At 38.1% G+C, this 25,892-nt stretch overlaps 1 protein-coding gene and 1 non-coding gene across 2 annotated transcripts; both read right to left on the bottom strand.

Annotated features, from left to right (window-relative positions):
- Positions 1-10,326: 10,326 nt before the first annotated feature.
- Positions 10,327-10,398, bottom strand: TRNAD-GUC (transfer RNA aspartic acid (anticodon GUC)). The gene has a single exon. It is a non-coding gene; the product is annotated as a tRNA-Asp (tRNA).
- A 47-nt stretch (positions 10,399-10,445) lies between these two features.
- On the bottom strand, positions 10,446-20,868 carry LOC139859504 (phosphoinositide phosphatase SAC7-like; the record flags this gene model as incomplete). The annotated part of the gene is made up of 15 exons (XM_071848286.1): positions 10,446-10,575; positions 10,663-10,761; positions 10,850-10,920; positions 11,278-11,318; positions 17,407-17,443; positions 17,536-17,622; positions 17,737-17,843; positions 17,928-18,008; positions 18,093-18,126; positions 18,221-18,277; positions 19,885-19,942; positions 20,027-20,118; positions 20,195-20,322; positions 20,510-20,593; positions 20,781-20,868. Coding segments are annotated over 15 exons (1,194 nt in total), but the record flags the coding sequence as incomplete, so codon positions are not given.
- Between the last annotated feature and the right edge of the window lie 5,024 nt (positions 20,869-25,892).

The raw sequence follows: 25,892 nt of genomic DNA, 5'->3' as shown, positions 1-25,892 counted from the left end.
CTTGCAGCTATGTGGTGCATCATGTTATTTACAAATTGAGATAAATACATAAATAAACATAAACAATCCATAATTTTTTTATTTTATTTTTTTTTATTTTTTTTTTTTTTGGATTTTCTGATGTTGCATTTTCTCCTTACAATACATAAATAAATAAACAAAATAAATAAATGAACGATTACAACTGAACATGATGATGATGCACCACTGTCTTTGACATTTGTTGTAACTGCACGGAAAACCAATCTTCTGATGTTGAAATCTAGAAACCGATGATGTTGCCGTTTACAAACCATTATGTGTCTGTGATACAAAACTGCACTTCTCAACCCTTCTAGAGAAAACACCTCCCTTTGGATACCCGATATGTATGTTGTTGGATTTCGGTCCAAGTAATAAAAGTAAATAAAAACAAGTATGCATCCTAGACAAAGTATGCTCACCTTGGGGATTCACAAAATTATCCTTTTGCTACCGAATATAAATCGTAGTAGGGGTGAACCTCAACCGTCTGTCGAGTTTCTGTTCAATCATTTCTCGGTACATATTCAGTGATAAGTAGGTGACTACCCTCAACCGCTGTAAACCTTTCCACGATTTTCTCATCATGATATTTACGCGTTATTAGTGTGATCATCTCTATCTAGAATTAGATTAATAAAGTTTACCAACATATTATCAATCATCCTGTATTACTTGTTTTTCTCAACTTACATGTCAGTTCAGTATTGTAATCACTTCCCCCTAAATATAGTAAGCAACTCATTTTCTGATTTTTCACTTTTATAGATTTTCCATTTTTCAATTTTTATTTGTTTTTCTGGTTTTTCGATTTTTATTGCTTTTTGATTTTCTCTGTACAAAAACATAAAACTATATAAAAAACATAAGCAAACATGCAGAAATATCAGTAAAAAGTAATCTATCATGCAAACGAAAAGTAAACATGCAAATGATCTAGAAGCTATCATGCAAAACTTTACAAACTCTACAAGCAGTTTCTAACCATTCACAACTCAGTCTCAGGCTTAGATTCCTCTGTGTCAGGAACCTCAGTTTCAGGAATTTCAGTTTCAGGAACTACATCTTGAAGCAACTTAACACCTATCTCATTTAATAGAAATTCAAAGCGTGGTTTATCAAAAGCTTTTGTGAAGAGATCAGCCCTTTGGGCTGTAGTGTCAATTTGCACTACATCAATTAACTTTTTCTCATAACAGTCTCTAATGAAATGGTATTTAATCCCTATATGTTTCGTTTTAGAGTGATTTACGGGATTCTTAGTGACAGCTATGGCAGCAGTATTATCAACATAAATAGGAGTGTTAGAGATTTGCAAACCGTAGTCACGTAGTTGCTGTTGTATCCAGATAACCTGTGATGTACAGCTGGCCGCGGCAATATATTCTGCTTCACACGTGGACTGAGCCACTGCTGTTTGCTTCCTACACTGCCAGGTAACTAGTTTGCTACCAAGAAATTGACACCCTCCTGATGTTGACTTGAAATCCTTCTTGCAACCTCCATAGTCTGAATCACTGTACGCTGTGAGGTCAAAACCATCCTCACACGGATACCATAACCCTAAGCTGGGAGTATCTTTTAGATACCTCGGAATCTTCTTGACCACTAACATATGATGAACATTAGGGTTCGCCTGATAACGAGCACACAGGCACACCGCAAACATGATATCTGGTCTTGAAGCAGTTAGGTACATTAGAGAACCAATGATAGCCCTGTACAAAGTTGGGTCCACTGGAGCACCCTCCTTATCTGGTGAAATCCCATGATTAACCAACAACGGAGTCTTAGCTGGTCTCTCTGTATCTGCCTGAAAGCGCTTAAGGATATCAGCAACATACTTAGTCTGATGTAAGAAGATGCCTTTATCCGTTTGTGCCACCTGCAAACCTAAGAAAAACTTAATAGTTCCCATGGAACTCATCTTAAACTTCCGTTGCATAACCTTCTCGAACTCATCAACCATACTCTAATCTGTAGACCCGAAAATAATATCATCAACATAGACCTGCACTAACATAAGATGTTGTCCTTTCTTCTTGATGAAAAGTGTCTGATCAATGACACCTCGCCGAAAACCATTTTCAAGCATGTAGTTGGACAACGTAGCATACCAAGCTCTAGGAGCTTGGTGTAGACCATATAGCGCCTTTTCTAGTCGATACACCTTTTCTGGAAAATGCGGATCTTCAAAACCAGGCGGTTGTTCTACAAACACTTTCTCATTTATTTCACCATACAAAAACGCACTCTTCACATCCATTTGATAAACTTTGAAACCCATATAGGATGCGAAGGACAAGAAAATCCTGATAGCCTCCAGTCTCGCAACTGGAGCAAAAACCTCATCATAGTCAATTTCTGGGATTTGCTGATATCCCTTAACCACCAATCTAGCTTTATTACGAATCACTATACCCTGCTCATCTTTCTTGTTCTTCAAAACCCAACGAAGACCATAGGGTACACAACCATGCGGTGGATTGACTAACCTCCAAACCTTAAGATGTTTAAATTGCAACAGCTCTTCCTGCATAGCACTTACCCACTCATCGTACTTTAAAGCTTCGTATACGTCATCCGGCTCAATTTGACAAACATAACACGAGTGAGCATGAACAAACACTCTTCCTGTCTTGTTCAATGATGAATAAAAAGCTGTCACCATATTTGCACTTTCAGTTTGAACATCTTCAACTACAGTCGTATTTTCAGTAACTGCGGGAACCTCGGATGTAGTGATAACTCCTGACGTGGATGCCCCAGATGTAGTAGTTTGAGGAGGATTGACACTAGGTAGTCCTCTTGTGTCCACATAATAGTCTGCCAAACGCTTTGGTGGCAGAATAACACGATTCGATCTCCGTACACCTCCTGCATCTACAATCTGCTCTGGAGCAGTCACAGTTGATGGTTGGTTATATAGAGGATTTAGATGTCTCTCAGTCAAAACTGGACGTTCCCCATCATCATCTAACTCACTATCTTCATCTGTATCAACTACCCCGTCCTCATTATACTCAAGATTACCTTGGACACTTTGTGGACTTGGCTGCACGCCAGAAACCGGATTCTGAACCTGCGTAGGAATAGTGATAACATTCTCTGAAGAAGTCCTAGAATCAAACAATATCTGAGTCAGAAGTTCTTCCTCTGTAACACCTGGTGGAAGATTGAATGAATCAAAAAGCTTATCATACTCAAACTGCCATGCATAACCTTTACTGACACGAGGCGGTGCATTGCGCTGAATATCGACTTCAAACTGTTCTTCCAGCCGTTTTGTCTCATTATTGTACACCCGCTTGTTCGGATTCCCGTAACCCAAGAAGATACCAGAAACAACCTTAGAATTAAATTTCCCTCCAGCATCACGTACCAAAATAGTACAAGGTGCGCCAAAGGGTTCGAAGTGCTTAATATTAGGTTTTCTCTTATGCAGCAGCTCATAACAAGTTTTACCATGACGCTTTACCACGAGAACTCTGTTCATAACATAACACGCTGTACTCACCGCTTCACCCCAGAAGGCAATCGGAAGACATGAATCAGCTAACATTGTTCTTGCGGTCTCAATCAAAGTCCTGTTCTTTCTCTCAGCAACACCATTTGACTGTGGTGTATAAGCAGGACTGAACTGCTGCTGTATCCCCTTCTCGTTGCAAAACTGCAGCATCTGATTGTTCTTAAACTCCGTACCATTATCAGTACGAATCTTTCTCACTTTCAATTTATATAAACTTTCGAGCTTAAGAATCAGCACCTTAATATGCTCAAAAGTATCCGACTTATTCTTCAACATAACCACCCAAGAAAATCGGGAATATTCATCAGTAACTACCAAGCAATAGGATTCTCCTGTGAGAGTTTTACAGTTTACTGGACCGAAGAGATCCATATGTAATAGCTCCAAAGGAATGTTAACAGAATGATGCTTTTTGGTAGCATGTGACTTTTTCGTTTGTTTTCCCTGTTTACACGGAAGACACACATCAGGAATGTGAAAACTTTTAAGATTAACACCTTCAACTAGTCCATTGTGGACTAAATTGTTCATCTTCCTCAGACTCAGATGACCCATACGCTTGTGCCATATGATAGACTCCTGTTCAGTAGCTTTAGAAACGAAAGCCTGATGGCCTGTAGCTTCCTTTACATGAGCCTTACGCATGTCAAGGATATAGAGATCCTTGCATCTGGGAGCAGTCATCAGAATCATGTCTTCCGGAATAACAAATTCTTTCTTCAAAATATAGCATTGTTTATCATCAAATGCTACTGTATACTTCTTGTCAGCAACCTGAGAGACTGAAAGCAGATTGTTTGACATCTGCTCCACAAAGTTAACCTTATCAAAGCTGACATTTTCATTCGCGATTACACCTTGAGCAGTAATAAACCCTCCTTCACTACCAGCAAAAGAAACCGGTCCACCATCCACTGTTTTCACATTAGAAAGTAAGGACAAGTTCCCTGTCATGTGCCTGGACGCCCCACTATCAACAATCCAAGTACTGCAGCGTGGATTGTAGGCGACCTGCACATTAAAGTAAGAGGATTAGTTAGAAAGGGCAACCCATGCCCTAATGGCAGTGGGTTTCCCGTCAATGCCAACAACTGGCAATTCCACCCATTGTCCCTTGGATCCTGAAGGACCTGCAGGACTTTGAACACCCTTCACCTCAGATTTTGGTTTCCAAACTGTATTTTTAGGCAATGGTTTTCTATAATAGTCGTTAGTTTGAAAAACCTTTGAATCAAATACTTTCACATTTGAATTGTGCACAGGAGAAGATGATCTTCTATAAAAAGAACGATTTGGACTGAGATCAATCTTCCTGCGGGGTGTCTGTCTAATGGGTCCACAATCCACAGCCCTGTGTCCCAGCCTCCCACATTTGAAACAGTTAACATTATCAAAATCATTAGCGTTAAACAACCTGCGTCTAATCGGTGAAAACTGTCTCCTAGGCTGTTCAGTACGTTGTCTAGTCGGAGGGGGGGGTCAAAACCTGTTGTACAACAGTCTGACGCCGACTAGGCGGAACATACTTGGACACTTTCTCAGAATTAGAACTCCCACCTTTAGGTGATTGTTCTACCTTAGGAACACTAACCTGCTGTTTTCCTGAATTACTTGCTTTAACAAACTTAACGGGAGTGGATAAAGTGGTCTTTTTCATATTCTGTTTGGGCTTTTCTACCCTCTTTGTCTGAGTCTTAAGACTCTCACTCCTATTCGCACTGTGCTTCGGATTCTTAAGAATAGTAACTGACTTAGTCACTGGCACAAATGGTTTGCTATCTTTCTCAGTGTCTATGTCAGTATCAGACTCAGTTTCATAAACAACCTCTGGAGGGATCTTAGAATCAACAACTTTACTAGCACTAACTACTGGGTTCTCCTTAAGTTTACCATATGGTGGTTCCACCACTGGTTCCTTAGACTTCTCTACGGGCTTATTAACATACTCACCCAGAAGAGGTGGTGCAACCTCAGAATATCCCAGACCCTCCTGTTTAGGATGATTAAAAGTCTGAGTCACATAAGACATTCTCTGCCAGTTATCTATCCTTGCCTTTTCTGACTCATACTTTAATTTAAAAGATTCCTTATCAGCCTTAAGAGTCTCTATTTGCCCCAAATACATATTAATCACCTTTTCGTCATCTCTTACAGTTGATTTCAAGTGACCTATTTGGTTTTCTAGAGACTTAATCACCTCAACATATTCCTTCTGTTTGTTAAGGTAGAACAAGGCATCCTCATAATTCTTCTTGTTGGTCTGATTTTCTAAGCTTAGGTTCTTGAGGTCAGTCCTAAGTTTAGGGCAGGTCTCACAAACAACACTAATTTCATTAAGCTTAGAGACAACACACTCAAGCCTCGCTATTTCCTGTTCATACCCAAAACAGTTAGCACATTTTGAAATTGGATCAGTACATACCTTATCATTACTGGAAGTATTAGCCATAAAAGCATACTCATTCCTTCCATCCTGTGATTCTGCATCAGACTCTGATTCGGACTCCGAGCTTGTGCTGTCCGAATTATCAGCTTCATAACCTTCCTGACCCACACTATTTTCTGAACTAACCGGACTCTGAACCGTCACAACTTTTTCATCACCACTCTGTAGATCACGGTTGAGCAAGTGACTTAACTCCTCTCTGAACCAAGTACCCTCATGACAACTTTTACCTTCTTCTTCATCTGATGGATCAGTAGTAAACTCAATATCAGACAAATCCTTGGCTTTGCGGAACTTATCATACAGCTGTTCCTTTACCCTCTTTCTGAAAAACCATTTCATGAGCTCCTCGGCTCTCTTTAACCTTGCATCACACTTGCACACGTAGCATGTGCAGTTTGGATTATCTTTACCTTTACAACCTGCTCTTTTCCGAACTACTCTTTCTTCCTCGATTTCAGCCGGACTCTTTCCCACAAATACAACATTAGCCTTTTGATTATCAACTGGAACTGACCAGTCACAAACTTCATCAGCATAAGTTGTGGCACCAGTTAACGCTTTCGGTTGAGCAGAACCAGATGATTCCTTTTCAACAATGACGTGTTGAGGAGTCACTGAGATGGTCGTGCTAAGAAAAGGATCATGATAACCAGGCTTTGGTGGTCTCGTACACGTCTTCTTGAAGTGACCCAGTTCATCACAGTTGTGACATCTAACCTTTGCTATGTCAAACCCAAACTTAGAATCCCTGTTTAAACTCAAAGATCGTTGACCTGTTCTCTTTAAATACTTCCTCGCACGCCTAACAATGCTACCCATACAGTACAGAATGTCCATCCTCTCTAGCTCATCTTCATCGATCTGATCATAATCTTCGTTCTCAAGATGATTGTTAAGAACCTGTCCACTAATCATATCGTTGTAAGAGTTAACAACGATAGCAGCTAAAGCCATGTCCTCCTGAATGGACTCAATTGATATTTTCCTGATATTATCAGTCTGAAACATAGGACTCTGAGTCTGATTCTGAGGTGGAATCTGAGTCTGCTGAGTCGGAACATCCTCTATCATCTTGATTGTGGAGTTCTGCATTTTGGCATTAAAGTAACCAGACTGAGACTTTGGTGCAGACATCTGATTAGCATTTGCTGTGATGTACGCTGTCTGCAATGGAGCATGACCCGAAGAAGAAGCACTAGATGTGACATTGGATGCTACAGTACCAAGCCTTTTCCTTTTGGACTCAACCTGAATATCCTTTTCCATTAACTTTGAAGTAAATGCAGTCAATGTCAAAGGACGTCCAGAAGCAATATACAGATTTTGAATCTTTTCTATCTCATGATCCCACTTCTCAGGAAGACCAAGTGACAATACCTTTATTGCCTTATCATCTTTTACCTCAATCCCATAATCAGTCATCTCGGCAACCAATAACCTGTACCTTTCCAAAGTCTGGCTCAAAGTTTCGGTTGGAAGGGCTGCAAACACCTTCCATTCATCCTTCAACACTTTACCTTTAGTTGCTTTATAAGTAGCAGTACCTTCAGTTGCGGACACAATAGCCTGCCAAAGAGTGTAGCACGTCTTATAACGGTTCTTAAACTGATCGAAAATTTCCTTAGACAAGGCCTGTGTTAGCTGAGCATAACACCGACACTCAAGATTAAACTCTTCACGTTCTGCGGGATCAAAATCATGAGTGGCTTTAGGTTCACCGTCACCCCCTGATGGCCAAACAAAAGGAGTCTCAATACACTCCCAAAGTCGAGAATCTTGTCCGTTAAGGTAAATCACAAACCTAACTTTCCATTCTAAAAAGTCTTTTAAGTTTTCAAGTCTCGGAACTTTATTGTTAGATCCTGATTCACTTTCGCTTAATAACAGTCTTTGAATTCCGGGTGCAATAACCATTGCACTGTATTCATTTGTTAATTTTTCGTTCGTGTCAGACATGATTAACTGATTAAGTAATTAACTAAAGATTGTTTAAATTTCTGGTTAAAGTCAAACGGTCGAATGTCTCTTGTCCCACGGTCGATTAAGTAACACACACGGTCGATTAAGTAACTAACACGGTCGATTGTATAACACTATCGGTCGATTGTCTGACAAAATTTTGGCAGCACTTCGTTACCAAAATAGCCTTGGGTATTACTAACACACACGGTCGATCGGATACTTCCCACGGTCGGTTGAGAAACACACACGGTCGAGTGACTAACTCACACGGCCGACTCACTTAGAATACCTAAACCGTCTCAGGTAAATCTCACACGGTCGGTTAACGATTTCACACGGTCGATCGAGGTGATCAACCGGTCGATTGTCAAAATACACACGGCCGAGTGTGTTCTTGACAGATTCAGGTCGACTCCTAGGGTTTTCAATCCAAAAATCGATTTTTCGATCGAATTTTGGCAAAACAGATGAAACTAAACCGTAGAACACAAAAGCAAACTCACAAGAAACAACTTTTGACACTAAAAACACAAACTTTAACGTCAAAACACGGATTAATGATTAAAACTCAAAAGCACCAAAAACACTCAATTTTTGACCCAAAAATCGATTAAAACAAGCAAAACCAGAGATTCCAGCTCTGATACCACTATGTAGACGTTCTTCTAAGGATCTTGGGATGCTTTAATCCCTGACTAATGGCGGAATACACTAGAACACGGACTTAAACGAGATACGGGTCGTTTTTGGTGTCGATTTGGTCGAACCTAAGCAATAAACCTAGATTAGATCGAACCTAGACGTTGTATTTCGGTGGTTTACGGTGTGGATTAATGGTAGAGTCGATAACACGCAGTTAAGGGTAAATGGGACGAGTAACCCTACAATAGAAGGCAAAACCCGTATATATACTGATCTCAGACACAGTCGGTCGAGTGTCTATGGACACTCGGTCGACTGTCTCACTCAGTCGGTCGAGTGTCTGAAGACACTCGGTCGACTGTGAGGCAGTTTAACATATTGATTTAAACAATCAAGCACTCACAATCACAACGATAATCAATAGTCACAAATAGTAATTATTACAGACCAAATGTATCAAACGTTAACGAATAGCCTACGGCTTGGGATTCATGCACCAACAACAAACCTCCGATTCTATTTTCTCGTTTAGATCTATAAAACGTTAGGTAGGTTGTAGAAAATAGTTTATTGTTTTCTACAACTTTTTTCTTTTCTTTTTGGGAGAATGATTATGAAAATGGGAAACTGAGAAAAAAGAACGAGTATGGAAAACCACCTGCTTGTGTTTAACAGAATGGCGCTTAAATTACGGAAATTTGTACGGATTAAGAAGTTCGTTAAAGTTACATCAAGCCCCCTGTAATATAATCATCACTACACTAAATTCCCTTTAGGCTGATTCTATGATTCTATCACATCTTACCTTCAACTTTATAAAGCTTTGCTATAGTAAAATCAGAGGCGGAGACAAGGGGGACTGAGGGGTGCTCAGCCTCCCCCAAGTCCCAAATAAAACTCAAACTTCAATTGTTTTTTTTGTCCAAATAATTATAAACCTCTCTAAATGATCAATTCTCAAATGTATTATTATGTCCAAATAATTGTAAATTAGTTGGCCCATTTGTTCAAGACTAATAATTTTGACAAGTAGTCCATTGTCATTTTAAAAATTAGTTTAAAAATTATAACTACAAAATGTATTTATTGAGTAAGTCACCCTCATCTCTCAATTCTGGCTTCGCCTCTGGGTAAAATACCCAAAAATGTGAAAGACGAAAGTTAATAAAGAAAATATCACTTTGTATGAAGCAGTTGTTAATTTTTAAAAGCTCATTGAAGCATTTCATCGAATCTATGGTATGCATTCTAGCAGACACTAGTCATCAACCGTATTTTATCACTTACCTTTTCCTAACCAAGAAAGCAAAATAATAAAATTGAATATCAGTTCAAACTCGAATGAGATGCCATATATCCACAGCAAACACGCATGAGACTAAAATGTGATCTCTTGATTCAATCCCAAAATTACAAATAGCACAAGCAAGCAATGAAGCCTACTTTGGTATAGAGCATTGGTTGTCAACGAATATCCTGTACGTTTTAATGTCTATCGACGAATTTGTATATCATGTACGTTTTTATACCTATCATGCACAGTTCTCATGATTTGTGACAGATCTCATGATATATATTAAAAAAGGGAGATGATTCAATTACAAGTTATAACATATGTAAGCTTGACATCTGAGCGATGAGCTAGTATTATGTTAATTGACCACATTTTAACAACTTTTTTGGGATAGAAGAATGCATCAAAACATCAAATTTAAAAATATAACGCCGCTGCCGGGGATCGAACCCGGGTCACCCGCGTGACAGGCGGGAATACTTACCACTACACTACAACGACTTGTGTGAGTAACCACTTGTATGATAAGTGATAAATGCATTATTATTTTATGTATCTAACAGTAAAAACCGATTTTTCACTTTCAAGCAAAGCACTTTTTTTTTTTTAGAAAAGTTAGTCCGCACGATTCCAATTTGTGTTTCAACTTTTTCACCTTTATCGTTTATTAGATAGTACCTATCAATCAAAAAGAAGATATGATCAGTTTGACAACAAATCTAAATATATAAGACAACAGTATTTGTTTTTTTAGAAAATTTTTACCTATTTTTAATGAGGAAATCTTCCATTTGATCATAAAGGATATTGAGTCGCTCGAAATGAACGTGTCCACAAATTTTGTGAAAATCGAAGTGATAGTATCTGCAAAACTCAGCCAACTTAGCATTTATCACATAAAATATAGCAAATCGCGTATGTGAAAACATGAACATTTTGGACAAGATTTTACCTCATATCATCATTAAGAATATTCTGTACTGAAGTTGCAAACTTTTCGGTCAAACGTCCTTCATCACCACGCTATAAAACCATAATATAAAAAATTAACTTTAAAAAGTGAAACAGAAGTTTAATTTGAAAATTACAATTTCAATGCATAAAATCTGCTTGATCGTTTGATTTAAAAATTAAATATTTACTAAATATTAGTGATATTGGACAAAGATGTATTTTTTAAACTGACCCAATGCATTCCAAAATGACCCAAATTGACCCGTAAAATAAATGACCAGTTTTGACCTGTGACCCAATCAGCCTGTTTTGCCAACTTATTAAACAAGATCATTCTGTGAGTAGTTACTAGGGATTTTACTGTAAATCTACTAAATAATTATCAAATAACAACTTTTGAATGTGAATATATATAAATATAAATACCGTATTGACAAGATCAATGGCCAAAACATTTCCATATTTTTAACGATCAAAAACCAATAACTGCAAAAGTATAACTTTTTTTTTTAAAACCATTTTGACACCGGACTCGTTTTAACCCCAACAAACAACAATGAACGCAACCTGTTTTTGAACCATTAGATACATACAAAACAACATTTTTAACAAGTTTAAATATTCACAAACTACCTTCACTAATTAGTATTAACCGACCCATTACAAACAACTATTAAAACTTGACCCATTTTAACATAACGAACCAAAAATTCATGAGCATGGTCTTTAGGATATATCTATCCCACTCAAGAGCACCTATAAACCAACTACGTCAAGTTGAGCATATCAACATCCAAAAGAACTTCACACCAACAAGCTAACCATCAAGCTTACCCTTTCCTCTATCCGCACCTGAATCTTAACCGCAAGCAAGTCAATTACAACCAAAGCACATTAATTCCTCAAGCCCAATTCCAAGTATCTTAACCTTTAGTAGATGGACTGTTACAACTCTCCCCCACTTGAATCGGATCGCGTCCTCGTGATCCAAGCTAGGTGGCAAGACGGAAAGTGTTTAATTATAAATTCTTCTGTTTCCCATGTATACTCCATCTCCTTCCCGTACTTCCATTTAACCTTGAAAGATCTTATTGGTCTATTCCGAATTCGTCTTACTTTCTCATCTATAATTTCTACCGATTCTTCCACATAACCAAGTTTATCGTTTACTTCAATCTCATCTAAAGGAACTATTGTAGATTGTGCGGTTAGGCACTTTCGCAAATGAGATACGTGAAATGTATTATGAATTCCCGAAAGCTTCTCGGGCAATTCCAAACGATAAGCTACCTCACCAACCCTTTCTAATATTTTGAAAGGTCCGATGTACCGAGGACCCAGTTTTCCTCTCTTTCGAAATCGGATTATTCCTTTCCAAGGCGATACCTTAAGCATCACCATGTCACCTTCTTTAAATTCTATCAATCTTCTCTTTTTGTCCACGTAGGACTTTTGCCTATCTTGGGCCGCCTTCAAACGCCCTCTAATAACTTCAATCTTCTCATTAGTTTTCATCACAAGATCGGTTCCACCCATCTCACGTTCACCAATTTCACCCCAACAAATTGGAGTGCGACACTTTCTACCATATAACATTTCGTATGGCGGCATTCCAATACTAGCATGATAGCTATTATTGTTTGAGAATTCTGCTAACGGTAAATATGTGTCCCAACTTCCTCCAAACTCAATCGCACAAGCCCGCAACATATCTTCTAAAGTTTGAATGGTTCGCTCGCTTTGACCGTCTGTTTGCGGGTGAAATGCGGTACTCAACCTCAACTGTGTACCCATATCTTCTTGAAACTTTCTCCAAAATCGAGAAGTAAACCGAGTATCTCTATCTGACACAATTGAAACAGGGACACCATGTCTAGCTACCACTTCTTTAATAAAAAGTGAAGCTAGTGCTTCAGACGACGAGGTTTCCCGGATTGGAAGAAATAATGCACTTTTCGTTAAACGATCCACAATCACCCAAATAGTATTATATTGGGTTCTCATTGTTTTAGGTAACTTTGTGATAAAATCCATGGTAATATGCTCCCACTTCCAATTCGGGATTTCGAGTGGTTGCAACTTCCCATAAGGCTTTTGGTGCTCAGCCTTCACTTGCAGACAAGTAATACATTGTTCAACAAACTTTACAATGTCCCGTTTCATACCGGGCCACCAATACTCTTCCTTCAAATCATGGTACATTTTGGTCACACCAGGATGAATAGAATATTTCGATTTATGCGCTTCATCAAGTAATAGTTGTCTAGCTCCGCCATGCTTCGGAACCCAGAGTCTACCGTAGCGAGTCATCAATCCCCAATCTTGCTCAAGTAAGTCTATTTGCCCTTTCATTCGTTCTTCATTCACATGCTCGACTATTGCTTCCACCTGAGCTTTAGAAATCTTTTGAAGAAAGTAATTTGTAATTGTCATCCGCAAGGACTCGATTTGAATCCCCGGATGTCGACTCTTTCGACTCAACGCATCCGCCACCACATTAGCTTTACCCGGGTGGTAAAGTATTTCACAATCATAATCTTTCAAGAGATCCAACCATCGACGCTGACGGTTATTTAGATGCCTTTGATCGAAAAAATATTTCAGACTCTTGTGGTCCGTGTAAATAGTACATTTAACGCCATATAAGTAATGACGCCAAATTTTTAAAGCATGGACCACCGCCGCCAACTCAAGATCGTGAGTGGGGTAATTCTTCTCGTGCTCTTTTAATTGCCTTGAAGCATAAGCAATAACTCTTCCTCGTTGCATCAATACACAACCGAGCCCGTTAATCGAGGCATCACAATATACCATCATATCTTCAATCCCTTTAGGCAACACTAACACCGGAGCTTGACTTAACTTTTGTTTTAATGATTGAAACGCCATTTCTTGTTCACTACCCCAATCAAACTTCACATTCTTCCGCGTTAACCTAGTCAAAGGAGTAGCAATTTTAGAAAAATCTTGAATGAATCGCCTATAATAACCGGCTAACCAAAAGAAACTGCGGATTTCTGTAGGTGTAGTCGGACGATCCCATTTCACAATCGCTTCGATCTTCTCAGGATCAACCTGAATCCCTTTATCATTCACAACATGGCCGAGGAATTGAACTTCCCTCAACCAAAATTCGCACTTAGAGAACTTAGCATATAACCTCTCCTTTCGCAACGTCCCTAAAACTTCACGTATGTGATGCTCGTGTTCTTTCATGCTTTTAGAGTAAATAAGAATGTCATCAATAAACACGATTACCGACTTATCCAACATGGGTCGGAACACCCGATTCATAAGGTCCATAAATGCCGCAGGTGCATTTGTAAGACCAAAAGGCATCACTACGAACTCGTAATGCCCGTATCGAGTTCTAAACGCCGTTTTTGGAATATCGTCATCATGAATTCTCAACTGATGATAACCCGATCTTAAATCAATCTTCGAAAAATAACTAGCCCCTTGGAGTTGATCAAATAAATCATCGATCCATGGTAATGGATAACGATTCTTGATAGTCACCTTGTTCAACTCTCTATAATCGATACACATCCTCATGCTACCATCTTTCTTTTTTACAAATAATACTGGTGCTCCCCATGGTGAACTACTTGGACGTAAGAAACCTTTATCCAATAGCTCTTGTAGTTGACTCATTAATTCTTGCATCTCGGTTGGTGCTAGGCGATAAGGAGTCTTAGCAATGGGTGCAGCACCCGGAACCAAATCGATGCGAAACTCCACTTGTCTTTCAGGAGGAACACCTGGAAGATCATCTGGAAACACATCTTCATATTCATTAACTACCGGGATGTCCTTGATGGACTTTGATTCCTTCTGAGAGTCAATGACGTGAGCCAGAAATGCCGCACATCCACTAGACACAAGACGACGTGCACGGGCATAAGTGCATATAGAAACAGGTCGTCTTTGTCCTTCCCCTTGAATAATTACATCTTCCCCACTTGGGTTTTCACCCAAATAATCTTTTCATCACAAACAATATTGGCTCCGTATTGACTGAGCCAATCCATTCCTATAACCACATCAAACTCACCCATAGTCATAGGTATTAGGTCAACATTGAACAATATAGAGTTTACATAAATTTTGCAATTTTTATACACACCTAAGACCAACTTGGGCTTATCATCGGCGATTTCTACTTCTAGTGGAAAATTAAGGCTGGATAACGTACTAGCAAATCTACTGGGAGGAGGTACTTTTCCGGCACAGGTCTCTTTCGGGGTGGGATTGGTGGGTGCTACGGCACACAGGGTTAGCGTGTCCCTGCCATATATACACGTTTTTAGCACAAACAAGGAGCAAATCTAGTAGCAACAAATGAGCGATCAGCACCGGAGTCGAATAATACTTTTGCAGGTGTGGAGTTAACCCAAAAAGTACCTGACACAACTTCCGATGACTTTCTCGCCTCATCAACAGTAATTTGGAAGGACCTTCCTTTTGGCGTACCCGCTGATTTCTCTAACCTTCTTACCACTTCCTTCCTTTGTTCTTCTTTCTTTGCTGCATCCGATAAAAACGGGCATTCGGCCTTTCGGTGGCCTTCCCCGTTACAATTGTAGCATATAATGGCTTTTGATACCTCAGCTCCACAATCTTTAGCAAAATGATCGGCCTTCCCACAATTAAAACACACCCGAGGAAAAACTACTCCTTTTTTCCCATCACCACCCTTTATTTTTTTATTAGGTGAACCGCCTTGTTCGAACTTTCTTTTGGGAGTATAACTTTCCCTTTTCTGAGTGTACCTTCCCTCTCGTATAAGCTCGTCTTCAAAGTCTCTTTCCGCATCGAACAAGTCAACAAATGATTTGAATTGTGACACGCTAATTTTTTTCCTTATCTCATCACGCAACAATCGATGGAACAACCTACACTTACTCGCTTCATTGTTAACGTATTCGGGATTGAATTGAAGTCGGTCTATAAAATGGGCTCGAAATGTTTTCAAGTCCATAGACCCTTGGTGAGTATTTAGAAACTCAGTCTTCAACCGTTCCACCTCGGCCTCTGATCAAAAATTCTTGAAGAATTCACCCTTAAATTCCTCCCAAGACAGTCTATCCGCATAATCATTTCCCTTAATTACTAAAAGATCATCCCACCATCTTTGTGCAACTCCCCTTAACATACATGTCCCAAAAGTGGTCTTTAATTCATTGGGACAACGAGTTGTTCTAAAACAACCTTCAATGTCAGAGATCCATCGACTACTCACTATTGGGTTGAGGTCTCCCGTATAAGTGGGCGGATTACTCAACTTGAAGTCCTTTAAACTATATGGCTTTGAAGGAACAATTTCACGATTAACTCTTGCCCCGCCTTCATTAATCAAGTTTTCACCTTCAATATTAACATGTGGTAACCGCCGATCAAATTCATTACTAACATCCTCAGTGATCATGTCTGCAATAGTAGTCTTTACTGCCTCTTCCATAGTCTCCTTTATCTTCTTTACCATAAAAGGAGAGTAATTTTCTAATGCCTTTGCTAGTAGGGTTTTCAAGTCATCACCCTCTTCTTCACGGGTGCCACCTTCATTACGGTCTAAACCATCGAGATTCTCTTCATTAGTCGTCATTCTGAAAGTTGAACACATGTTAGATATAGGTTCATAAAATTCTACACGCAATCCTGCCAACAATATCATGCTTCTTCCATTCGGTACTTCATTATGTCATACTTTAATGACAAAATACAAGGTTGTAATAACGGTGATCAAGTGTTATTACAAACATGTACCTTACCATGTCCACATGACATACAAAGTACTTTACATGGATTTGACACGACATTCACTCAATAAGTTATACTACACAACCTATGCATACTTGTTCAAATAACAACTTGTAACACATTAGCATGTTAGTTGCCTACATATCTCCTATAGTACTAGGCTTCTATCAAAGCATATAAACAACAACAAGTTAAGGTCCCACATTTTTCACAAAACGTACAATTCCTACGGTTTAAGTCTAGGAAATCTTAATTCTACAAGTAACCTCCTAGATCCCTTAAACCATGCTCGAATACCACTTTTAACGATCAAAAACCAATAACTGCAAAAGTATAACTTTTTTTTTTAAAACCATTTTGACACCGGACTCGTTTTAACCCCAACAAACAACAATGAACGCAACCTGTTTTTGAACCATTAGATACATACAAAACAACATTTTTAACAAGTTTAGATATTCACAAACTACCTTCACTAATTAGTATTAACCGACCCATTACAAACAACTATTAAAACTTGACCCATTTTAACATAACGAACCAAAAATTCATGAGCATGGTCTTTAGGATATATCTATCCCACTCAAGAGCACCTATAAACCAACTACGTCAAGTTGAGCATATCAACATCCAAAAGAACTTCACACCAACAAGCTAACCATCAAGCTTACCCTTTCCTCTATCCGCACCTGAATCTTAACCGCAAGCAAGTCAATTACAACCAAAGCACAATAATTCCTCAAGCCCAATTCCAAGTATCTTAACCTTTAGTAGATGGACTGTTACAATATTTCTTCCTTAAATCCAAAAAGTGGCGCTCGGCAACTCGAGGCTGCCAAAATAAAAGCATGAAAGTACCAATTAGTAAAAAAAATATATGCCCACATGAAATAATTGCTAAAATCATATAAGTTTTACACTCACTGCTATCTCGGGTTTCATAATTTCAAATTTAGGTTTATATGACAAATCAACAATCTGCTCCCATAGAAAAGGGATCGAGCCCCGAACCTACAAACAGAAAATCTAATAACTTGTCTCTATACTGATTAATCAATTAGAAAAAGAAAAAAAAGTTTAATATTAGTTACAGATCAATAATATATAATTACATTAAAAAAATACCTGTACAAATGATGCTGTATAACCTTTTAATTGTATAATCTGTTCACTTTCTACAAAATTTGCTACGTCCCCGTCCACATCAGCTCCTCTTCTCCACATTCGAGTCCCTGTTTCATATTATATACATTACAATGAAATCACATTAAATAAAATTATATTATTAAAAATAAATAATCTTGACTTAATCATACCGTTTCTTCGAGTACATCTTCTTGCTATCAAGGTAACATCTATAATATCTTTTCCGATTGCTGCTTGAAAGTTTTGATAAGCTGTTTGTAAGTTAAGAAAATGCAATAAACTGTTTTTTATATTGAAATTGAAAAGGTATTTAAAGTTAAAGAAAAAAAGGATACTTCCTTGAATAACTGGAAGAATGTAAGGATCAAGCTTTTGCTGCATATGTTATTAATGTCAGAAAATTATGAATTTGGATGTTTTAAAACAATTAAACTTTAGGTTTCAATGAGTTGGGAAAACAAACCTTATTTTTTATAAGAATTTCTAACATATAATTGTTCCACATGAATCTAGGTTCTGCCTGTGACAACATAATAATTTATCAGTACATGCAAAATATATTAAACCCTAAAACGCGAAACTAAAAACTACAATTTAAATGTGAACTCAAAACCGTTACACGGATATAAAACTGAAATGAGTAACTGAAAAAACTGAACATGAAAACTGAAACTCGAAACGAGAATCTGAAATGTGAAATGCGAAACAAAAAACTGAAAACTAAAACTCGAAATGTGAAACTGAAACTGAATCTTGAAACGCGAAACTGAAACATGAAATTGAAACTTAAACTTTGTTACAATAAAGTAATGCAAAATGATTGAACTAGTATTATTGATTTGGTGGCAAACCTTTATCCATGTTCTAAGGTTTGCTTTTATGAGTGTGTTAGGTGTACTAGCTTTACTAGTGTGCCTAGTTGGTTTCTTGATCATTATGTTTGTGTTTCATCTTGTATTTAAGCAAGACTACTTGTAACCATTTGATGTACCTTTTGATTGATTATCTATTACACATTACAACTTAAGGTTCCATCATCTCATGTCATTTCCTACACTTCTCATTTATAACAAATAGCATTTTCTACATGGTATCAAGAGCCGGGTTAGGCGATTGCTTCTTGGTTTAGAAGCATTTTTCTTTGTGTTCTTATACGCAAAGAAGGTTGAAGAAAAGCATTGTTCTTGCTAGCAATAATGGAGGTCGCATATGGAAATGGTGGAAGCATGAAATTGGAGATGGAGAAACTTGTTGGTGATTACAAGTTTTGGTGTATGTGCATGGAGGTGTATTATCAAGGTCAAGATTTGTGGAAATTTGGTGCCATGACCGGTGCAACAATTTCTATGAATGTCCCGGGGCAAGGATCACGAAGGAAATGGATGATCAAGTGTCGAAAGGGTCTCTTTGTGTTGGTGACGTCAATTAACAAAGAGTGTGTTGATCATGTCCGTGATGAAGGCTCATCAAGGGAGGTTTGGGAAGTTCATAAGAATTTGTATCATTCAAAAGTCACAAGAACAAATGTGACTTAAACAAGCAATGATCGGAATTTTGCATTAAGGGGGAGTGTTACAATAAAGTAATGCAAAATGATTGAACTAGTATTATTGATTTGGTGGCAAACCTTTATCCATGTTCTAAGGTTTGCTTTTATGAGTGTGTTAGGTGTACTAGCTTTACTAGTGTGCCTAGTTGGTGTCTTGATCATTATGTTTGTGTTTCATCTTGTATTTAAGCAAGACTACTTGTAACCATTTGATGTACCTTTTGATTGATTATCTATTACACATTACAACTTAAGTTCCATCATCTCATGTCATTTCCTACACTTCTCATTTATAGCAAATAGCATTTTCTACAAACTTAAAAAAAAATTGAAACACGAATTCCCAAAACTGAAAATTAAGTCTTAGATGTTGTACGGGTTTGGAATGGGTTTTCAACGGGTCTTGTTGGACCCTTTACTTTTTAATTTTGCTTAAAATGGGTCGAGATTGAACCCAATCTTTTTCTTTTCTTCATTGTTCTCAAGACCCAATGGTTCCAAATCTTTGACCCAATGGACCCAGTTTTTGTGTTTGGTTCTCAATTGCCACACACGCATAGTTTTGAGCTAATATTTACCTGCCTCCATAGAGGAAGCCGAGATGATTCTTCACCCAAGTCATTCAAACGTTGGGCACTGTATGATGCGAATAAGGCATAAAATTTTGTTACACGCAACAAAAATATTGATACATCATAAATATATTGACAAGATATAAACCTTAATGTTATATTGACTTCATATGAAAAATAAAGTCCAGGTGTCTTTTCAGCAACTTTTAACAGACTATAAAACTCTGATTCCATCTTTTTCTGTCAGAATTTGAGAATGTTATCACCAATATTACATGCCAATCACCAATAACAAATTCCAAAATAGTAAATTTACCTTTTCATCACGAATGTTTTTAGCCGTACGATCACAAGAAAAAACTTTTAATGACAAAACTTTGTAAATGGGATGGCCTAAGTATGATCCAACACATTCACGCTCTGTTATAACCACTAAATATGATCCTGCCAGTATATAGAAACAGCTTATGTATAAATACAAATTCATAGCTGAAAGCGTACACAATAAGAAATGGTTATTGTTAGTGAATATCATCTATACCAGTACCAATAGTCAGTTATAAGCTACTTTATAAAAATAATAAAAATGTGATGAAGCTATAAAGTATTAGTATTATAATTATCATCTAACCTGCTAAAAGCTTTAGAATTCCAACAACACCATAAATTGTCTGAATTTTCGGAACACGAACAGTGGTACAATGTGGTACTTCATCTACATAACCAAAAGTCCTATCAGTCATTTTCTAAGATCACTTACATTTTAGACCATTTAATCTAATCTCAAATAATATTTAGTACACAGAGTATGAACAAACAAAATGGCCCAACATTATATTATTATTTTTATCATGTTAGCAATCAAATAATGAATCTTATGAAAATATATAAAAAGGACAAACCAATGAGTGTAATGGTTCCATCACGATTAACAGACAAACAAGAACCGGATGAACCATCGATAGGTTCGGCAACGTATTGATCAGGTTGTCAAAATATTGGGGCAAACACCTGAATGCGGCGCATCCATCACTGATGCGGCGCATCTCTTCACCAAAATGTCCCGATTGCTTTAAATGCGGAGTTTCACTCGAATGCTGCGCATCAGAAGGAGCAGATGCGGCGCATCCACAACAAATGCGGCGCATCTGTTGCTGTTTGAAGTTGGTCACTCACCAACTTTCCCACTCCGGATTTTATTGCTTTACTTTTGCTTTTCTGGTTTAATGGGGACTTTGTCTCAATGATTGATGGCTTTAATGAGTGCAGTAGGTGTGTGTTAATCATGTTGTTTCTACTTTGAATTAGTATTTAAACTTGTTGATTGTAATGCATTTGAATCATTCCAAACACTTCAAGTTTCCTTCTCTTGTTCATATTGTTTCTACTTCTTTCATTTACAGCAAATAATTAAGTTGTCATATGGTATCAAGAGCTTGGTTCTAAGATAAACTATTGTGTGCAAATACTCAAAGTTTACTCAAAGTTCCTAACTAGTTATCTTGCTATCAAAAATGGAAGGCTCAAATGGAAACAATGGTGGTATGATCAATGGCATGAAAAGACTTGTAGGTAACAACTACAAGTATTGGAAGATGTGTATGGAGGCTTATCTCCAAGGTCAAGACCTATGGGAACTTGTGGCCGGAAGTGATGCCATAATTCCCATAGAAACTCTTGAGCAAGGCGAGACACGAAGAAAATGGAAGATAAAATGTGGGAAAGCTCTCTTTGCATTGAGGACTTCAATTAGCAAAGAGTTCATAGAACACGTACGTGATGTTAGCTCACCAAAGGAGGTATGGGATACTCTTGAGAAACTCTTTACCAAGAAGAATACCGCAAGGTTACAATTCTTGGAAAATGAGTTAGCAATCTCAAGACAAGAAGGTATGTCAGTTTCTGAATATTTCTTACGAGTCAAAAGTCTTTGTTCTGAAATTTCAGAGATTGATGACAAAGAGAAAATTAGTGAATCTCGGTTGCGAAGGTATATAATTCGCGGTTTGAAGAAAGAGTATGTCCCGTTCATAACCTCTATTCAGGGGTGGGCTACTCAACCTTCGGTTGAAGAATTGGAGAATTTACTCTCTAATCAAGAAGCTTTGGCCAAGCAAATGGCTAAAGGATTTGAAAATGATGCAGTTTTGTTTTCAAAGGGAAAGAATCACAAGAAAGGTTCTTCAAGCAAAGAAAAAGAAGAAGAGCAAACTAGTTACAAAGGTAACTATGAGAAGAAACCTCCTACATGTTACAAGTGTGGGAAAGTTGGTCACATCAAGAGATATTGTCGTTCCAAAGTCACAAAAGCAAACGTGGCTTGTTCAAGCAACGATGATGATGAAGTCAAATGGGAGCAATGTTTTACCGTTGATACGGTTGTCAAGAAGAATCAATGGATTGTTGATTCGGGTTGCTCTCATCATGTGACCGGTGATGGAACTCTTCTTCATGACGTTAGAGATCACAATCAAAATCGAGTTGTAATCACGGCCGACAACTCAACTCATCCGGTGAAAAAGGAAGGTAATGCTATTATTGATGTTAATAATGATACATTTACTTTGGAAGATGTTTATCTTGTTCCTAAATTGACCAAGAACTTAGTTTCGGTACCTCAAATTACCGAATCCGGGAAGTATGTTCTTTTTGGTCCAACGGATGTGAAAGTCCTTGAGAATGTCAAGGAGATTGTGGGTGATGTTCTTTTCACGGGAGAAAACAAAGGTTCTTTGTTTGTGTTGTCCGCAGGTGAAGCTTATGTGAAGAAAACAAGTCAAACCGACAACGGAGCTATTTGGCATGCAAGACTAGGCCATGTGGGATATCAAATGTTGCAAAAGATATTCTCACATAAGCTAGTTGATGGAATTCCTCAACTCAAGAATGTTCGTGAAGAGGTGATATGCCAAGGATGTCAATATGGAAAGTCGCACCGACTTCCATATAAGAAGTCAACAAACCGAAAACAAGGTTTACTTGACTTGATTCATACGGATTTGATGGGGCCAACAAGAACACCAAGTTATAGCGGTCAATGCTATGTCATGGTGTTAATCGATGACTATTCTCGATTCACTTGGGTGAAGTTTTTAAAGGAGAAGAGTGAAACCTTATCAAAGTTCATAGAGTTCAAAGAAGCGGTCGAATCCGAATTTGGAAGAAAGGTAAAAGCTCTTAGGAGTGATAACGGTGGAGAATTCATGTCAAATGATTTCTTTACTTATTGCAAAGCTAATCGTATTTCTAGCCAAATGACTTGTCCGGACACCCCTCAACAAAATGGTGTTGCGGAAAGAAAGATTGCTTACCTTGTTTCAATATGCTTATCTTGGTTACATGACAAAGGGTTGCCTAGGGAGCTATGGGCGGAAGCACTTCAATGTGCTTGTCATGTATCTAATCGGTTACCATCTTGGCCAGGTACACAAAAATCATCTTTTGAGCTAGCTTATGGTCAAAAGCCAAATGTAAGCCATTTTAGGGTGTTTGGTTCTATTTGTTATGTTCATGTTCCAAAAGCTAACCGAACCAAACTTGACCCAAAAGCTCGAAAGTGTATTTTTGTTGGTTATGATTCTCACAGGAAAGGTTGGAGGTGTATGGATCAAGAAACAAAGAAGTTTACCACTTCAAGAGATGTGGTATTTGATGAAGTGTCTTCTCAATTTTCTGAATCAAGCAAAAATGGTGAAGAAAATAGAGATTACAAATTTATGTTTCCTAGTTTTGACACTCAAGAAGAAAGTGAGAATAATGTTGTTTTTCAAACTCAAGAAGAGGCACCTAGTGAAGATGTACCAACTCAAGTTAGAAGGTCAACAAGAGAAAAGAGACAACCAAGACATCTAAGTGACTATGAGGTGAACACAGTCACAACTTGTTTCTTTTCAGGTGGCTTAACCGAAGAACCAACATGTTATGAAGAAGCTAAAGATTCTCCGGATTGGAGAAAAGCAATGCAAGAGGAGATTGATGCATTGGACAAGAATGAAACTTGGGAGCTCGTCAAGAAACCGGAAGGATGTAATCCGGTTACTTGCAAATGGGTGTACCGTTTGAAGAAGAACTCGAATGGAACCATTAATAGGTTCAAGGCTCGTTTGGTGGCTCGTGGCTTTTGTCAAAGTTATGGGCTTGATTATGAAGAAACTTTTAGCCCCGTGGCTAAAATGGTGACGGTGAGAACAATAATCTCACTAGCGGCTTACATAGGGTGGAAGTTGTGGCAACTTGATGTGAAGAATGCTTTTCTATATGGGGAGCTTGATCGTGAGGTGTTCATGGAACAACCTATTGGGTTCACTTCAAATCAATTTCCAGAATATGTATGCAGGTTGAAGAAAGCTCTTTATGGCTTGAAACAAGCTCCAAGAGCTTGGTATGGTAAGGTTGCACAATACCTTGTCTTTTGTGGTTTTGAGATTTCTAACGCGGATTCTAGCTTGTTTGTAAAGAAAGAATCAGGTTTTCATGTTTTGGTGCTATTATATGTTGATGACATGATAATAACCGGAGGAAATGAGGAAGAAATCTCTCAACTAAGTGATAATCTTTCGGTTCGTTTTGAAATGAAGAATCTGGGGGAGATTGGATGTTTTCTTGGCTTGGAAGTTGATAAATTAGAAAACGGGTACTTTATCTCTCAAAGGGATTATGCAAGAAGTCTCTTGGAACGTTTCAACATGGGGGAGTCAAAGCCTATGACTACTCCAATGGAACCAAACCTCAAAATGAAGAAAGATCAAGGAAAAGAGCTCAAGAATGTGAAGTTGTTCCGACAAATGGTTGGAAGTTTAATCTATCTAACCATCACAAGACCGGAAATTGCTTACTCGGTTGGCATTGTTTCACAATTTATGCAATGTCCAACTAATGTTCATCTTGATGCAGCAAAAAGGATCCTTCGTTATGTGAAAGGATCAATAGGTCATGGCTTGTGGTATAAGAAGTGTGATAATGTTTTGTTAAATGGTTTCGTGGATGCAGATTGGATGGGAGACGCAAATGATCGCCATTCAACTTCGGGTTACTGTTTTAACATAGGTTCCGCGGTTATTTCATGGTGTAGCAAGAAGCAAGATGTTGTTGCTTTGTCTAGCACGGAAGCGGAATATATAGCTGCAACAATGGCGGCTCAAGAATGTACTTGGTTAAGAAGATTGATTGGTGACATACTTGAAAAAGTAGATTATGTTGTCAAACTAAGATGTGACAACGAAAGTGCAATCAAGCTTGCTTCAAATCCAGTTTTTCATGCTCGTACTAAGCATATTGAAACGAGATATCATTTTATTCGTGAAAAGGTTCTAAGCGGGGAAATTGAGCTAGCAAATGTAAGGACAAATGCTCAAGTGGCGGATATCTTTACTAAAGCTCTAATGAAGGCCAAGTTCATAGAATTTCGAGAGGCGCTAGGGATTGTTGATCGGGAGTTTGCACCAAGGGGGAGTGTCAAAATATTGGGTCAAACACCTGAATGCGGCGCATCCATCACTGATGCGGCGCATCTCTTCACCAAAATGTCCCGATTTCTTTAAATGCGGAGTTTCACTCGAATGCTGCGCATCAGAAGGAGCAGATGCGGCGCATCCACAACAAATGCGGCGCATCTGTTGCTGTTTGAAGTTGGTCACTCACCAACTTTCCCACTCCGGATTTTATTGCTTTACTTTTGCTTTTCTGGTTTAATGGGGACTTTGTCTCAATGATTGATGGCTTTAATGAGTGCAGTAGGTGTGTGTTAATCATGTTGTTTCTACTTTGAATTAGTATTTAAACTTGTTGATTGTAATGCATTTGAATCATTCCAAACACTTCAAGTTTCCTTCTCTTGTTCATATTGTTTCTACTTCTTTCATTTACAGCAAATAATTAAGTTGTCATACAGGTAACTCCCATAATCTCATACGAGTGTACAATTTCCCACTTTGTTCAGTTTTTTCCATCACAAAACTTAAAATCTATTTTCTCGTTAGATCTCTAAATAGTTAGATTGATTGCAGACAATAGTT

The sequence above is a fragment of the Rutidosis leptorrhynchoides genome, chromosome 7 (genome assembly GCF_046630445.1).
Source record: "Rutidosis leptorrhynchoides isolate AG116_Rl617_1_P2 chromosome 7, CSIRO_AGI_Rlap_v1, whole genome shotgun sequence".
In the NCBI taxonomy this organism is placed as follows: Eukaryota; Viridiplantae; Streptophyta; class Magnoliopsida; order Asterales; family Asteraceae; genus Rutidosis; species Rutidosis leptorrhynchoides.
Note: the sequence above shows the minus strand (reverse complement) of the source record. Positions and strands in the feature narration are given on the sequence as shown.